The following is a 14,392-nucleotide window of genomic DNA, read 5'->3' on the forward strand; positions in this document are numbered from 1 at the left end:
TTGATAAAATAAAAATAATGAAAAAATGTACGATTGGACCGAGAAGCGAAGCTGAGTCTCCGGCTTGCCGCATCAATGAGTTAACCACTACGCTACCCAGACCGCATAGTAGTCATAAATTCTAAACAAGTCATAAATTCTATCACTCTTTAAGTCAGAGCTCAGACATTCAGACATGGACTGTATAGCATGTGTGATCCGTGCTGTCGATTCGCGTTTTAAAATAAATAAGTGTCCATATTATCGAACATCTTTGACGGCTGAATTACGTCCATTCCTTGAGCGTTATGTGAAGGTGAAAAGGATAAATCGTGTTATATACTGTTAAGAGTTTGGTTGGAACCTATTCCCTACCCTCAATAAAAAATTTGAACCTACAGTACTAATATCATGAATTTCATGTATCTCATGTAGTTATTACTGTAATTTGAGGAAAATGCTGAACACAAAATTCTACGTATCACATTGATGTAACTTTCCTGCAAAAAATTATTACTCCATAATATTGAACACATACTATATTCTAAGTTCAAAGCACATTAGTAAATTAGGAGCGAACTTCCTAGGACACTTGTCAAAATTTGCATCCTTTTCCGTATGTTGTTCATTTGTGTCGGTTAAAAAAAAAAAAAAAAAAAAAAAAGTGAAATCGTGCTCTCCACTATGTTCATACATACAGTCGTGGACAAATTATAAGCAGAATGAAAATTCAAATATCTTTTTAAAAATAAACCTTTATTTCTTTAAATCGAATTGTGTATATATAGAACTAATACTATAGTGATAATATACATCTGTACTTGATATAACCAATTCCTTGTCTATATAATTCAAGTTTCAAATCTTTTTGGCATACTTGCAATCAATGTTTTGAATAAATTTGAAAATTCAACGTCCTCCTAAATGATAAGAATGTGATCTATCATGTTTATATCGTAGGCCATTTATCTTTCATTTTGACGTCACTACGTGCCCAACGACTCGACAGGACTACTGCACGCTCGTTATTGTTCATGGGGGATATTTCCTTGTTCCTTAACACAGAAATGTCTCTGGAAACAAATTCCTCACTCAGATTTTCATCGATGACAAGGATTTTGATCGATGTGCCGCTTTTACATAAATATTTCATTACTAGATGGAAACAACTTTTTCATTGTTGGCACTACACCTTCTCCTTTGTTCATATTTCTTTCTACAAAATGGATTTTACCGCCAACAGCACTGACCAAATTTGAACAATTATAACTTTTGTTACTACTTCAGACTTTCATTTTAGTAGGATATTTTACGTCCTGGATAATGGCCTTTTATTTTTTTCAAAGTTATTGCTGAATTTTTCTTAGATATTCTGATCATCTTTCCTCTCCATAAATATTACTGAACACTACTTTTGTTTAATGTATTTGGAAAATAAAGCAAGAACAAAGCATATCTAAAATACATATTTCCAATTAATTGTTTCTTAAATATTTTTTCTTTGCATATTAATTTTAAAATTAACGTACTGTTACTTTTTGTTTACCTTTCTCCACTGCTGAATAGTCTAGTCTACAGGTATAACTTACCAATGGGGCCGTTTCTTGATCAAAGCTGGGATAAGCTTTTGTCTGCTATGGTGCTGCCATGCCTTCTAGCTAGTTCCAAATACCCTCCAAGCACATTTCTTGATGCAATTTTTACATCATGCTTATCCACGACGCATTTTGTTGTGTTGAGATTAATTATCTGTTCTAAAGTATTTTCCGCTACAATATTGGATCAGGAATCTGTGTTGTAGCTCTTTCGGCCACATTTTCTTTCGCAGGGTTTAGGTGCCCTTTTGTTCTTCTACTTCCTTCGCAATGCGATTGACATACGACACATTATATCCAAAATTTTGCTTATTTTGATAACTTTATTTGTGAACGTCAGTTTGTCCGTTTAGAAGAAATAACCTTTGTCTGGCACAACTGTGAGTCACCCCCGTTTAATCAGCAGCCGCCCTCAACCCTCCTTTAAGCGATATTTAGCTTGGAAGATTGTTTACTGGTGATCAGTATTATTTACAATGTCTTTAGTGCACCAGAAAATAAAACAGGCGGGGACAAAGTAACATAGTTCCTAGTGCGCAGTCACGTAAATTAACAAAGGATGCACTTAACATAATAATAGAGAGTATAAATATTCAAAATTAACTGTCACCTGCTTCATGAGTATTCAACATAGATTTGGAAATTTCAAAGGAAACACAAGAGACATTACGCAGGTACAGTCATTTTCTAGATTGAACTAATGCCATATCTTGCTCTAGAAAGTAAATTTTTCTAATATGTCCAACATTATATTATTATATACAACATGTTCGACATATTGTATACGTAGTTTACCGCCCATTAAGAACCGATTTGGTGTAATCGAGTGGTGTGAGGAGCTAGCTTCATGTCTAGGTTCTTTAACTGTCCTTGATATTTGAGTGCTCGTGTACCTGTTGTACTAGATCCAAGTACAAACTCCAGTAATCCAATTAAACCGGAGTACGCAGAAGTTTGGAAAAAGAAAAAAAAATGGAGTACAAAGTAAACTTATCTGTTTTCTAATACACAACACTGAGTATCACAAAACAAATTGTGACCGATTTTTACGTTCCGTTTATAATGTTAATGTATGTGGTCTTATAAAGAGATTTAGCAACTGATATGTCTGGAACAGAAAGCTGATAATGCCAATGGATTACCTATAGGTCCAGAAGAAACAGGTATCATTGGTTTCCCATTGCTACTATGTGCACAGAAGTATACCACGTGGTCCATAGGTAAGAAATAAAAATAAATATTTTTATAAGGCAAACACATGTTTGCAAACCTAACAAAATGCCGTAATTTTTAAGGTAAAACAAGATGGTTAGGTCACATTATCGTCTAGAAATTTACTACCTTGGATTCAATTAGGTTCTTATATAAGAAAATAAAGTGCTTTATTTTAAAACATCTTTACTCATTTTACATACATACATATACGTATACATACACACACACACACATATTATATATATATATATATATATATATATATATATATATATATATATATATATATATATATATACAGAGTGGCCGCCCAAAAGTAGGTATACAGTACCATACTGATCAGCTCATTGCATTTTATATTATTTCTTATTATTATCCATCACGTACACTTAGTTTCTTTATTATTTGTTCTTAATGTGTTTTTACTTATAGCTTAAGCTCGGAACAAGCGAAGCAAATAAACCCATAAACTATAATGTTATACTTGTTCAATGCATGGGTGTATACCTACTTTTGGGCCACCCTGTACATACACGAAGTATAATCAAAAAATACGGTGAATAATTTTATTAAAAACAAAGTAAAAAGCTTACATGGAATTTGATTTAACCTCCTTCAAAGTACTGTCCTTGGCTAGTAATGCACTTATCCCGACGTTGAATTAATGACTGGAAGCATTTCTGGAAGGCTTCTTTCGGAAGGACGATTAGATGCTGTCATCCCGACGTTGAATCAATGACTGGAAGCATTTCTGGAAGGCTTCTTTCGGAAGGACGATTAGATGCTGTCGTGGTCATCTCAATGTCAGGAATGGTGTCAAAACGTTTTCCTTTAAGCACAGTTTTAATTTTTGGGAAGAGCCAGAAGTTGTATGATGCTATATCTGGAGAGCACACTGAATCTGGACAGACAGGAATATTTTCCGGCCAAAAACTCGCGGATCAAAAGCAAAGTGTGAGAGTTTTCGTGGTGAACAAGAAAGCAATTTACCCAATTAGTCAGCGGTTAAAATGCTTTTCACGGACCCATACGAGATGTTTAGTTCATCGGAAAGCTCTCGAATAGTCATTCGTCTGTTTGAACAAATCCTTTGTGCCACTTTCTGCACATTTTCATCTGTTTTTGACGTCTAAGGATGTCTCGATCGTTGGTCGTTTTCGACTGACTCCTTGCCGCTTTTGAATCGCTCATACCATTTGTAAACAGTCTTCAATGCCACAGCTTCATCACCATACACTAATTTTGACATTTTGTGAGCTTCTTTGGCACTTTTTTCCAGCTTCGAACAAAACTTAATATTGGCGTGCGAAAGACACTCTTAACACGTCCTTACTCTTCTGACTCTGAAAGCCAACTAACATGTCACAACTCGTTCAAACTCGACACTGACTGTACCAAAGGTTTAGGCTACCGGGTTTAGTAGTTGAAATAGATACATCATCGATAGATGGCACTGTACAACTATATTCACCGTACTTTTTAATCACACCTTGTGCGTTGAGAGATTTGGTAGTTATGTTGATAAAGAGTTTCAATATGAGCCTTTACGTTCTTTATATTCTTGATATGTTACCTATTATACTTACCTCTACATAAATTGTTGAGGGTTTATTTATTGACTCTTCCTCGTATAATAATTTTCAGATAAGTTGATTTCGTTTTCTGATAACTACTTTATGCCTGTTAAAGAATATTAGTTAAGAATGCCTGTTAAAGAAATAGTTAAAAATTTCTTCTTACCTTTCCAAGTAGCTGCCATACATATTCTGCAACATGAGGACACAGAGGGGACATCAAAAGAGCCTGCACTTCGATGAAATACAGTATCAAATCCTTATGCATTCCTTCCAAACTCAATTCACGATATTTATCTCTGACAGCCTGTAGCTCGAAAAATCCTGTCCTTAGAGCTTCCTTGAACAACATTCGATTGTAGTTTTCGTCAGTCTCGTTAATTTTCAGATTAATTTCACTACAATGAAAATTATTATTATTATTACTCTATTCATTTATGCTCCACAGTACATAGTTAAATCCATTGATTCATCCTAAACACTGTAGGATTGCATTTAATCTTCGCCCCACGAATTAAAATTTTATACAGATTTTTAAGTATTATTCTCGTTCTGAACGCCCTTACTTAAAAAAAAAAAAAAAAAAAAAAAAAAAAAAAAAAAAAAAAAAAAGTTATTGTAAATTTCTTGCATACAAACAACTCTTTGAGTGATCAAGAGAGAGTTGTTCGAGTACATAAAAACTCAACCATTTTTCAATTGGACGCATAGAAGCAAGCAAAATGACAAGTGAAAAAAGAAGTTATGTGGGTTTCCCTGATTTATTGACAAGAAGATAAACAATTTAACCCTTTCACTCTACATTCATTTCAATTGTCATGTAACTGTTTTCATTTTTATAACGAAATATTTCAGTAGAGAACACCTGGTACCCTAGATGGACATCAGATGGTGCTATCAATATTGTAACTCGACTTGCGTTACTTACACCCTTTTTAACTACCTCGAATGTAGTAATATTCTTAACGACTAGAACAAAATCGGATTTGAAGTGGTTAACACACTTAAAGTATGTCTGTACGAAAAGGTTTTTTTTTTTTTTTTTTTTTTTTAATATATATATATACGTCAAATATTGATGGAATATAGTTATTTATACACATACCTCACAAAAACTTTGTCATTAAAAGTCTCTGCTGGACCCGTTCGAAGTTTATCCTGCGATGACATTATTTCCTTCACCCACTCGATGAATGTATACAAACGTAAAATGCCTGCAAATGAAGTAAAAAGACCATTCAATAACATAGTACGTCTATAACAAACCACCTTAACAAAGCATGGTGCATAATTTACGTTATGGTTTGGATGTTAAATAAAATTTTAATTGTTCATATTATTTTCCTTTTGTTTTCAGGGTTAAGGCAAAAAAAAAAAAAACTTGAGGAATTCATCATGGAAAGCCTCACCATCGAACAGAGAAGTAATGCTGTTCAACTTTCCTCTGAAAGATAACATTCGATTGATTTATCACAGCAGGCATATCGTAATTCTTTCCATGTCCGAAATACGCCCAGTGCACTAACAATACATCAATTGGTGGAACATTTTTAGCAAATGGGAAGTGTCCTAGATCTTCCACGTTCCCGAAGAAGTTATTCAGTCTGAACGCAGCACAGCATTACTTATGTCCAGAGCAGGTGGTCTCTATAAAGAATTTTTACGAGTAGCATCTTTGACTCTGTAATGCAACTCGTGGTACACGAAGTAAAATCATAGGATCCACAAAATCGACTGGAATATGGTCGTCGTTGTCAAGAGTTTGCAGCAATGCAAAACTATTTTATTCGCAATCTCAAAGATCGATGAGGCTCACATTCATCTATCTAGCCATATGCATAGATAAAACTGCAGGATCAGTGTTCGAACAATCCAAAAGTCATTCTTGAATGCCAAATGCGTCCCATTAAGTGTACAATATGGTGAGGCGTTACTTCACAAAAGGCTACTTCTTTGAAAGCGAGGAGATATGATTAATACCGACCAATGAACCAAGTTTCTTAGGACAAGAAGAGAATAATAATCTAGGTATGTGATTCCAACAAGATGGAACCGCAACTCATATCGCTCGACGAACTATGGCACTTTCGTCTTTTTCAGGGAAAGTTTTGGCGAAAAAGTAAGTTGATGATTCACCCATTTGGTCACCACGCTTGCCAGATTTAACTACGGCAGAAGATAAATCCAATGGATCCGAAATTTTAACGAATAATGGAAAATGCCCTAGATAGAGCACTTCGAGACAAAGCTACAAATAGCCGACACTTCCCAAAGGTTATCTTTAAAACATAATGTACGCATATTTTCATATGTTGTAAGCAGTAACAATAAAAAAAAAATCAATCTTTCAAAACAAGAAATATATTAATTATTGAAACCTTAACGTCAGTTATGAACTACCCTTTATTATTATTTTTATCGGTTTTTCTTTTATTTATTTATTTATCGGAATACAACTACGGGAATATTGCATGTAAAACCTGCTCTATACTACACTAAGCACATGCAACAAAAATACAAGCAAGCTACACGGAATGCTATAATTTTTAGCCTGCTATACTTTTCGCTATTTCCCACCAATTCTTTTCCATATTTCGAGAACAATAATGGTTTACTGTTACAAACAAGTAGCTAGCTCATTTGGTCAGTCATAAATAATTATTTTATGTAATACCACAAATAATAGACCTTTTTATTTCATCACTGATTGGATTTTCTTCACGTTCCTAATCATATGAAATCAAATTTGAAGTTTTATGTCCAATTGTTATATCTTTCACATTAAAAGGGGATAATTAATGAAAGTGAATAGTTATGAAAGAATTGGTGGAATGAAAGCGTGGGATGGAATGGAAGAATGTCCAGAAAGCTCAAAGGCACGATGTAGTTCTTCACAAATTCATATATCCTGGGAAAAACCAACGTCTCCTCGCTCCAGAGGTGAGCGCTCTACCAATGAGTCACCGTGTCTCTATTAGGGAGCAAAGAAAAGTAACAAATATATTTCTTTCCCATAGATTATAAACTGAGAAAGTGGAAACGCTTTCTTTATGGGAAGTAACTACATAAATACCTACCAGCGTCTGCCATGCTTTCTACAAAGTTTGCGTCTTCCACTGAATCCCCTGAGTCTGCCAGACACAAGCGCATTCCATCTGCACTGAATTTCTGCACAGCCTCACTCAAAGTGAGAAAATTCCCCTCTGATTTTGACATCTAAAAAGATAAAAATATAAATTAATCGCAAATTTAAGTATAAAATCAAATTACTTCTAATTAACGCTAAAATAACCAAAGCAAGGTATATTATGCCTGAACACTAGTACAACTATTTGGAAAATAATTTGTTTTCACGGATTAAGTCCGAATATTTGAAACTGAACGAGTCTAAATTGATAGTCACTTTTCTAATTCAAATAATCAAAGATTCTGAAAACTCTACGTTGTTCTTGAGGAAGCTCAGAAGTGATGCGCCTGTTATCTATCTGAAGCATGGTAGTTATTTCCAATTTGAAGAATTAATGTCATACAAATTAATTTAGTTTTCGATATCTTTCTGTTCGTTACATGTAGCGGTTCATGTTTAGAAATTTTTGTGTTTGTCAGTCCATATATCTGCAACTGAGTGCAATAATCAAAGCAATAATCTAACAAAATCTGTTAGCTGTAATAATGCCGAAATACACAATCAGATCAACAAACCAGAACACCCTGAAATAAAAAAAAAAAAAAAAAAAGTAAACTTTCGAGTCCTTACATTTTACCATTTGCTTCTTATTAATACCACTGATAAGAAAAGAACTTACTTGGGAGTTCCTTTTCCTCTTTATATTTAATACAACTTATTATTTTTATTATTATTATTGCAAATATATGAATTAATTTTAGACTGGAAACCCAATCATGTTGAAATGAACTTTATCCGTTTCGTAACGTCAACGCCATGCTAGATAGATTTTTTTCAAAAACAGACTTACACTCTAAAGTCTCCTAACCTGCCGCAAACTTATGTATTAAATCAGCGTATGTACTGAAGTGAAATAATGTAATAATAATAATGATGATGATGATGACGATGATGAGTACTTACTTCCACAGAGCAAAAGAGGTAAGAGACATTGAAAAGTAGGTTCCTGACAGATTCAACGTCCCAAAAATGAGTTTCCTCTTGACTTTTGTCTATCTGTATAAACCGGAAATGGTAGATTTCTACGATTTCCGGTTTCAACACTGACCGCATAATAGAGATGCATAGCGACAAATAGTTTTGATAGATTCAGTACCGCAAGAACAGATTTCACCTCTTTGTTTTATTCCTCTATTGCAAATGGTAAGACATCGATCACCAGTTCCAGTTTCATTATTAATATAGATAGAACGAAAACTCGAGAGCGGTTTGATATAAATTAGCGTCCGAAAATAGGTTCTCTTTGACCTTACTACTATATTGCAACCAGAAATTATAGATGTATTACTTCAAGTTTGAGCATTGAATTGGATAGTTTGGAAATCTACCATAGTTCCACGCTTTGAAACGAAACTCAGTTGTTTGTGATTTAAACGTAACACGAGGACTGCCCAGAAAGTACCAGACGTTTTGGCCTATCACGGCAATGGTTGGATCTAGAGTCGCCTTCTTGGTGTCGGAACGTTGCCACACTCAGTACGCATCCAACTGCGGTAGCGTGAAAATTGTGATGCTCTTGTTGTGCTTTCTGTGACGTTAAAATGTGTGCTGCAATAGAAAATCCAGCCTCTTGTGAGGTACGTTCTATGATTAGGATTTGTTGGCAGAGGTACTGTGAAACACAGAAAGTCACAGAGCGTGATTCAAAACAAGCGCCAGCGAAAACTTAGCGCGAAGGTGTTTTTTTCACGACAACGCACACACGTCCACACACGAGCAAGCGCACCCGAGAACTCTTGGATGGGAAGTGTTCGATCACCCACCATACAGCCTGGATTTGACGCCAAGCGACTACCACCTCTTCCCAGCGATGAAGACATGACTCGCCATAACGCTTTGATACTGACGCCGAACTGCACACCGGTGTAAGTCAGTGGTTGAAATCGCAGGCGACAGATTTCTACCGCGATGGTATTGAAAAACTTTTGCCACGGTATGATAAGTGCCTTAATTCGCATGTCGATTATGTACAAAATATAACTCAAGAGTGCATCTTTCAAATGTATATAATACAATTTGGTTTGTTCATTCTGTTACTCTTTTTTTATTTCAAAACGTTTCTTACTTTCTGAACAGCTCTCGTATTACTAGTTGTTCTCCCCCCCCCCTCCCCAACGAGCCTTCGGATCGTCTGGAAATTGCCTGCACGCTATCGACATATTGCGGAGTCAGGTGGGAGGCAGTGCAGCTAGTGACAACTATTGGTCTGCCTGTGAACTAGTGGGAATTAGCTTAACTGACAGACTAACGCGTCTTGTGTTTATAATAAGGATTGAGAATATCTTAATATCTTCACCCAGTTGAGATTTTCATATTTACGTCACTCACAGACTAATAGGTTTTTTCATTAAAGACAATCAATTCTGAGGAACAAGAACTTTTGAAAATGAAAATGAAATGAAAAATTTCAGTTTAACATCCCGTAATTATGCTCTTTAGGCTAAGGGAGAGGATGATTAAAGCAAGTGAATGATTATGGAAGAATAGGTGGAATGACAAAGTGGGAGGAAACGGGAGTACCCCGAGAAAACGCACGGACACGATGTTGTCCATCACAAACTTACTTGGCCGGAGATCGAACCAGAAACTCCACGCACCAGAGGTAAGCGCTCTACCACTGAGAAACCGTGTCCCCCTGACAAGAACTTCTGAAGACACATTGTAGTTTATTTTAAATAGCTTTCCGTAGAACAAAAGAATGGATTCTAAAACCCGTAAGTATTGGTTGAAAAAAGAAAAGGCTCCGTTTTGAAGTCAACAACGGAAGTTTGTAAATCTAGTGATATTCATTCGTCGTCATAACTAAATATTATTTGCATTATCTAACCTGTTAACTATATACGTCAATAGTAGCGTAATAATTAAGTGTAGAAAAATCATCTATTGTAAATTGAAGACGAAAATGCAAACTTCTCCATATTAACGTTGTTCTCAAAGTTTGTTTAGAGAATGCAAAGATGTGAAGAATGTCCCACGACTAATGTTAATGATCAACCATTACTACATTTAAAATTAAGCTGTATATTCTGGTTTAACACGCAATAATAATACTGTACAGCAGTTTGTAATGTGTGTTACTACAAAGTAGTTATACAAATGTTTATTCTGTAGCAAAAAAAGAATGTTGTAAATAAAATCTTTGAATTTGGTCACAACTTCTCATTTTTTACATATTCTTAGAATTACTCCAACTACTTCATTCTAAAAATATTTGTTCAAACAAAATTACATACCTTTAACTTATTCTAGTATTTTAACAATTCAATTAAAAAGAAAATACCTTTGCTGAATTTAAGAGCAGATGTCCATTCGCTCTAATCGCCAAAGGCCATCTGGACTCATCATCAGGCCAAATTGCACAATGATTATAAATAAAGAACGTCAAATGATTCTGTATCAAGTCCTTCCCCGATGTCCGAAGATCCAACGGATACCAATAATCGAACTCTGCTTTCATTCTGTCGAGTGTGCTTTTTGGTATATCTGTCTTGGGAAACTTAGCATTTCTGAAGAATATATAATCCCATACCTCTGGAGTCATTTGTTCAGGTCTAAAAGTAGGAAGAGAAAAATTACATTCTAAAGTAACAATAAACGATTCACATATTTAAATATCACGGAAACTCGTCCAGTGGAACAATAATTTACCCAATTAGGACTTTTGTAAGTTTCGCAGATAGACAGAAAATTAATGAAATTAAATTTACATCTCACGAAAAATTTCTATAGGATAAGGAAAATAGGATATGTATGGGAGAATCAATTTTATACTGAAGAATTCGAACAATTCATAGTGCGTGTTTTCATACACGCACAAGGCTAGAATTGAACTTCCATCTCAGAGATCAGCGCTGCTGCAAAGAAAAAACTTCTCCCTCCGACCTTTCCAAACCGTAGAAAATATTTAGATGTAATAACGGAAATTAACTATCTTTAACATCGATGGCATATTCGAAAAAGTTAATTTTTGAACACTAAAATGACCCGAAATTAACGACCAGGTACGTTTATAGATTATTTGAGCACTATTCATGACAATTTCAATTTTGAATGTCACCGAACACTTACCTTAGTTTCTAGTTGGATCTGGTACTAGTATCTAGTAGTATCTATAACATCTGGTTGTCCTGCCCCTCTTTTCTTCGCGTCGTCCACAGCAAATCGCGCAAAATAAGACAGGGGATCTGCAGCTTCCTCTATCCCACTTTCACGAAATACGGGACTTCACGTCGTCGGAAAGGTAGATACAAATCATTTTATGCGCAACTTGATTTTTTTTATTTCCATAAATTCAGTTCCTCATAGCATAGCATGAGATATCCCACGAAGAACTAGACTTAGCCCAGTATTTAGTCGCCACCCTCTTCTGGGGAAAATTATGGTTATCCGATTCCAAATTCTTTGATGGAATGTAGTGCAGATCATGGTACTACTTTCTAACAACGTTTGGTAAAAATTAAAAACCAAAACGTAACTTACACCGTACAAAACAGCATGCAGATAAACACACATACTACGACTACAAGTAAGAAATAATCACAGGTTTCAAGGCAAAGTCACAAAGAATTAGATATATTGTTAATATCAAGCTGAATACATGAACAAGGTCAGAAACACAAGGTCAATACATGCAATAGATCCTATATTCTTCGTCTGCAATTTATGGATAGTATTAGTATTGCTATCGTAATTAGTAGTAGTAATAGTAGTGATAGTAGTAGTGTTATTATTATTAGTAGTAGTAGAGATGGATATATATATATATGCCATTCTATATGTTACTAGTAGAAGCGACCAGTTCTTTAGTAACATGAATTATGTTGTTCGAATAATAATAGTGTTTTATTTGTTAGTCCTCTATAAAAGCAAGTATCCGTGTTCATATTCTTACATCTGCAACATCTCACTTCAATAGTAATAGTATTAATGAGCCTCTTTTCACGTATACATATTATAATTACTCGTATACCTTACAGAAACATTTATACATGCGTCAAACACCGGACGCAATTGCCTACCATTACATTAATATATTATTGTATTCTAGATGCAATTTAACATATTATCACTTCACGGTACAGTTCAGCACTATTTCTGAAGATTGAGGACTGTGTAAGCATTTAACGTGACTGCGTAAATATATGCTTTAGTTGAATTTTAAAAACTGGTAATGTCGATCACTCCTGTATTGACTTATGAAATATCCACTCTACATTTATCAGTAAAGAAGTTTACTAAAATTTAGTTAAATCCCAACTGTCTACATTATTTTGAACATCGGAGGATTATAACAAGAAACGGGGAAGCAAATCCCCGAAGCGTAGCTTATTACTCTTCCGTCATGTTTCCTGTATTTACCATCTTTATCAATATTTTAAATACACAACAGGAAGATTACCTTAAATTATTTAGTTGAAAAACTGACCTATGATCTTCTTCAGCGTCTCATTTATATATTCTTTTTAAACACAGATAAATTCTCCAACAATTGAAAATTTATTCATATATTGTACCTTTTTTTTTCAATGATGCTTCAAAGAAGTGTTAATTTAGGAGATGAAATGGTAAACTGAAATGAGCTTTTAGAATTTTTAAGTACAGATTTATAATACGGTTGCATCTTGAAAATAACTTTAAACTTATAAAATAGAGAAATAATTGAAAAACTTAATTATTAAAACATCTGTGCAACTACCTGAAAGGTAGAGCAGTACATGGTTTATAGTGATTACAAATAATAAATCGTACTACTACTTTAAATGAAGTAGTTACGCACAAATATCTAGAAGCTGAACTCCTGGCGAATAAAGTTCTGAAAGTTCTGATTAATTACATTGCTGTATTAAGTAGCTAAGATACTTCACAATTCAAACCATGTGAATTACTGATTATATTTCCGTAGATCTTTCAGACTACACAATCGACGATTGAAAGTAAGTTCACCAGAAAATAAGTGACTAATATTTAAACTTTAATCTATTATTTTCTTCGTTTTCCCCCTACTATTTTTTTTTTTTTTTTTTTTTACTCGCCATAGCCCATTTAGTCCAGTCACGATTGTTATTACCCATTTTAAATTTTTTTTCATACTAATTAATTCTGTTGTTTATTTTTAAATGCAACACTATATTTGTATTATTAATATACCTGAGTAAAGTAAAAGATATCTAATATGTAAGTCTATCAAGGAAGAAAAAAGCTCCTATATATCTACTACGCTGATACTTTTAATATAATTAGAAGCACTTACTTGATTCCGGCTGCATTTGGACCTCTCCCATTGAAAGTGCCTCCTTGGAGAAAATGGGCAACCGTATAATATGCCATGTACATGGATGAATCAGATAGAGATTCAATTAACCATGTTTCGTCCCATGGTAGTTTTGTACCTGAAATAATGGATTTTGGGCTATTAAATAGAGTCCTTACCATGATACCACTAACTCATTCTATACAGCATGGACCATAAATTCCTTGACACTAACAGTTATTCAGTTCTCAATTGACAAGTGATTTTACAAAGAATTTAAACCTTGTTCCATTTATAATTAAATAAGTTTACAATTAATACGTTGTGAGAGATCCTTTAAATGACACTTTTAATGAGTTGATTGGCAGACGATGTACCACTAAATGGCTACTGCGTTCAATGGATCTCAGCCTAATAGACTTTTCTGTCTGAGAATAATGACTTTTTTTTTCTGAAAAATAAATAAATAAATCAAAATAAAACCGGATCTAGTGCATTTGAAAGAGCATATTCTTCTGAATTTAATAAATTACTATCAAACAACATTAGTGATGTAATATGTTCTTCTGTGCTTAAAAGATATGATTTGTGT

General features: G+C 34.3%; 1 protein-coding gene across 2 annotated transcripts in view; it reads right to left on the reverse strand.

Annotated features, from left to right (window-relative positions):
- The window catches only part of LeuRS (Leucyl-tRNA synthetase), a 72,247-nt gene that overhangs the window by 12,483 nt on the left and 45,372 nt on the right, over positions 1 to 14,392 (reverse strand). For both annotated transcript variants that reach the window (XM_081743145.1, XM_081743143.1), the window contains exons 11-15: positions 13,801 to 13,939; positions 10,831 to 11,101; positions 7,441 to 7,579; positions 5,469 to 5,577; positions 4,530 to 4,761 (exon numbers count right to left, since the gene is read on the reverse strand). In XM_081743145.1, the coding sequence (XP_081599271.1) occupies positions 4,530 to 4,761; positions 5,469 to 5,577; positions 7,441 to 7,579; positions 10,831 to 11,101; positions 13,801 to 13,939 (890 nt within the window). The remainder of the gene's footprint in view (positions 1 to 4,529; positions 4,762 to 5,468; positions 5,578 to 7,440; positions 7,580 to 10,830; positions 11,102 to 13,800; positions 13,940 to 14,392) is intronic.

Source organism: Thermobia domestica, chromosome 16 (assembly GCF_964235325.1).
Source record: "Thermobia domestica chromosome 16, izTheDome1.hap1.1, whole genome shotgun sequence".
In the NCBI taxonomy this organism is placed as follows: domain Eukaryota; kingdom Metazoa; phylum Arthropoda; class Insecta; order Zygentoma; family Lepismatidae; genus Thermobia; species Thermobia domestica.